The sequence below is a fragment of the Castanea sativa genome, chromosome 3, assembly GCF_040712315.1.
Source record: "Castanea sativa cultivar Marrone di Chiusa Pesio chromosome 3, ASM4071231v1".
Lineage (NCBI taxonomy): Eukaryota > Viridiplantae > Streptophyta > Magnoliopsida > Fagales > Fagaceae > Castanea > Castanea sativa.
Window position 1 is genome coordinate 26,568,999 of NC_134015.1, and position 2,413 is coordinate 26,571,411.

Here is a 2,413-nt window from a genome sequence, read left to right on the forward strand (position 1 = left end):
CACACCAAAGCAAAATACATATTAGTTGCGGGGTACTTACGACCAGAGAAAAACTCAGTCACACTATGAAACAACTCCAACCTCCTACAAATATCTTTGGCTAACTCCCAATCATGATCATGAAGATGTTTCACGTTTAGCCAAACGCGGGAAAACATCTTTATAAATCAATGCAGTAGAAAGCATTAAGTAAGTTGAATTCTAACGAGTTTTACAATCTAAGACTAACTCTTTGGTGCATTGAACACGTAATTGACGTGCATTTTCTTCAAATTTTTGCCTCTTTTTTGGTGATCCAGTCCAATAAATCACACTATCACGAATCCTTTCAATACCATCACCAATAAGAGACAACTCATCTTGAACAGTCAAATTCAAAATATGTGCAGCACATCTCATATGCAACATAGACCCACCCAACATAAGAGAACTAATATCAAGCTTATTCAAGAGAAGTCTTATCATAGTATCATTAGTACTACAATTATCAGCAGTTATTGTGGACAACTTCCTATCAATGTTCCACTCTAAAAAACAATCAACAAGGACTTCAGCAAGGACATCTTTCGTGTATGGAGAAGGAACATAAACAAACCTAGAAAAATAATATGAATAATTATAACATAACTCAATAAACATTCAATTTAACATAAAGTCTAAACATTCAATTTATTACTATATGTAAAGTCTTTAACATTCTAAATGTAAAGTCTTTAACATTCAATTTATAGATAAAAAAATTACCTTAAAACCCAAACGTCCAAGTATGATCAATAAAATGAGCGGTAATGACCATAAACTCTCTCTCTTTTTGTTACTTGAAGTCTACATATCAGTTGTAATTGCCAGCCTACTTCCATTCTTGTCTGTCATCTTCAAAGCTTTCCCCCTCTCATTATCATAGATTTTAAGCATGTCACTCTTCAAAGTATTTCTTGTGACAAGTTTAAACAAAGGTTGAAGAGAAACCACAAATTCTCTAAACCCAATGTGGTCAACTATTGAAAGGGAGTATTCATGTAGGATGACCATATGAGCAAGATTATTCCTCACTTTGACTTGATCAAATTGGTAAGCATTTAAACTCATAGTTCCATCCACCTTATTTTTTTGTTTAATTAAGACTTGTTGTCGCATATCCCTTATATCTTTAAACTTCAACTGTGGACATCTTACTAAATGATTACGCAAATGGGTTGTACCTTGGCTAGAATCACCCAAGTAAAGTTTGCTATAATGATGGCATTGGGATTTAAATTTTCCATCAACTTTCTTCCTTGTAAAATGATCCCAAACATCTGAGGTAGTCTTTCTTTTTCTACTTGCATCCAACTCCAAGTCCTCATTTGTAGGCTCTTGCTCTCCCTCTTCCTCTGTCCCTTCTTGTTCCTCTACCTCTAAGTCTTCTCCCGCTAAGTCCACCGTCGGGGATTTTGGACTCCTAATTAGTTCAAAAGTTTGGGAGCTAGAATCACAACAAATATTCACAAATTTATTATTACACATACTCATTAATTAATAGGCACCAATTCATAATTACACAGATTCACAAATTCTATCAACCCAAATATAATTAAACATGATTAACTATAAATTCTAAACACTTACTCGTTGTTTAATGGGCATAAATGTGATGGTGATCCTGAGGGTGAGCTGCCAAGCGACAATGGCGAGGGTGATCGTGAAAAAGGCAAAGGAGACCACATAATTGGCAAGGGACAACGTCCGGTTCTCAAGGGAGAGCCGCTTGGCGAGGAAGAACCAGATTTGTTTGTGTCTTCCATCTCTGTTTCAGGCTCTGCATTCCCAACAAACACAAAAAACAATAAACAATTTCTTCCATTAGCAGAAAATGGTTGAATTTTTAGTTTTTCAATTTAACGAAAAATCTAAATATCCTAGATAAATCAATATAGCAATAATAAGAATCTAAGCACACACATGTCTCAACATAAACTGAAAATACATGTAAGTCTCAACATTATTATTGCTAATGGACAATAAATTTAACATAATGTTAAATGATATTTATTAGAAACAATTGTTTATCATGCATTTACTAATAATAGAAAAATTATCAAATTTGATCAGTGGCTGTTCAATAACAAATTAATAGACTACTAGACTACTAATTAGTGGCTGTTCAACAATAAATTAATAGACTACTAGACTACAAATTAATAGACTACTTATCAGTGGTTTTGATAAGTGTTCAACAACAAATTTGATCAGTGGCTGTGCAACACCCATCTACTAGACTACTATCTCTAAACCAACAACAAATTATGAAACACTTCAACATAGTGGCTATTCAAAAACAATGTGACTATATGAAAGCACATTTCATAGCAACCTCAACACTTCAATGCTCCTTGACACAAACACCAACCACCAGAAATTTCCTATTACCAAA

General features: G+C 33.9%; 1 protein-coding gene across 1 annotated transcript; it reads right to left on the reverse strand.

The window, feature by feature from the left end:
• Window positions 1-201: 201 nt before the first annotated feature.
• LOC142628755 (zinc finger BED domain-containing protein RICESLEEPER 2-like) lies at window positions 202-1,784 on the reverse strand. The gene is made up of 3 exons (XM_075802796.1): window positions 1,609-1,784; window positions 830-1,465; window positions 202-595 (listed from the first exon to the last, which is right to left on the reverse strand). Exons 1-3 carry the CDS (start codon window positions 1,782-1,784, stop codon window positions 202-204), a joined length of 1,206 nt encoding a protein of 401 aa, XP_075658911.1.
• Window positions 1,785-2,413: the final 629 nt, after the last annotated feature.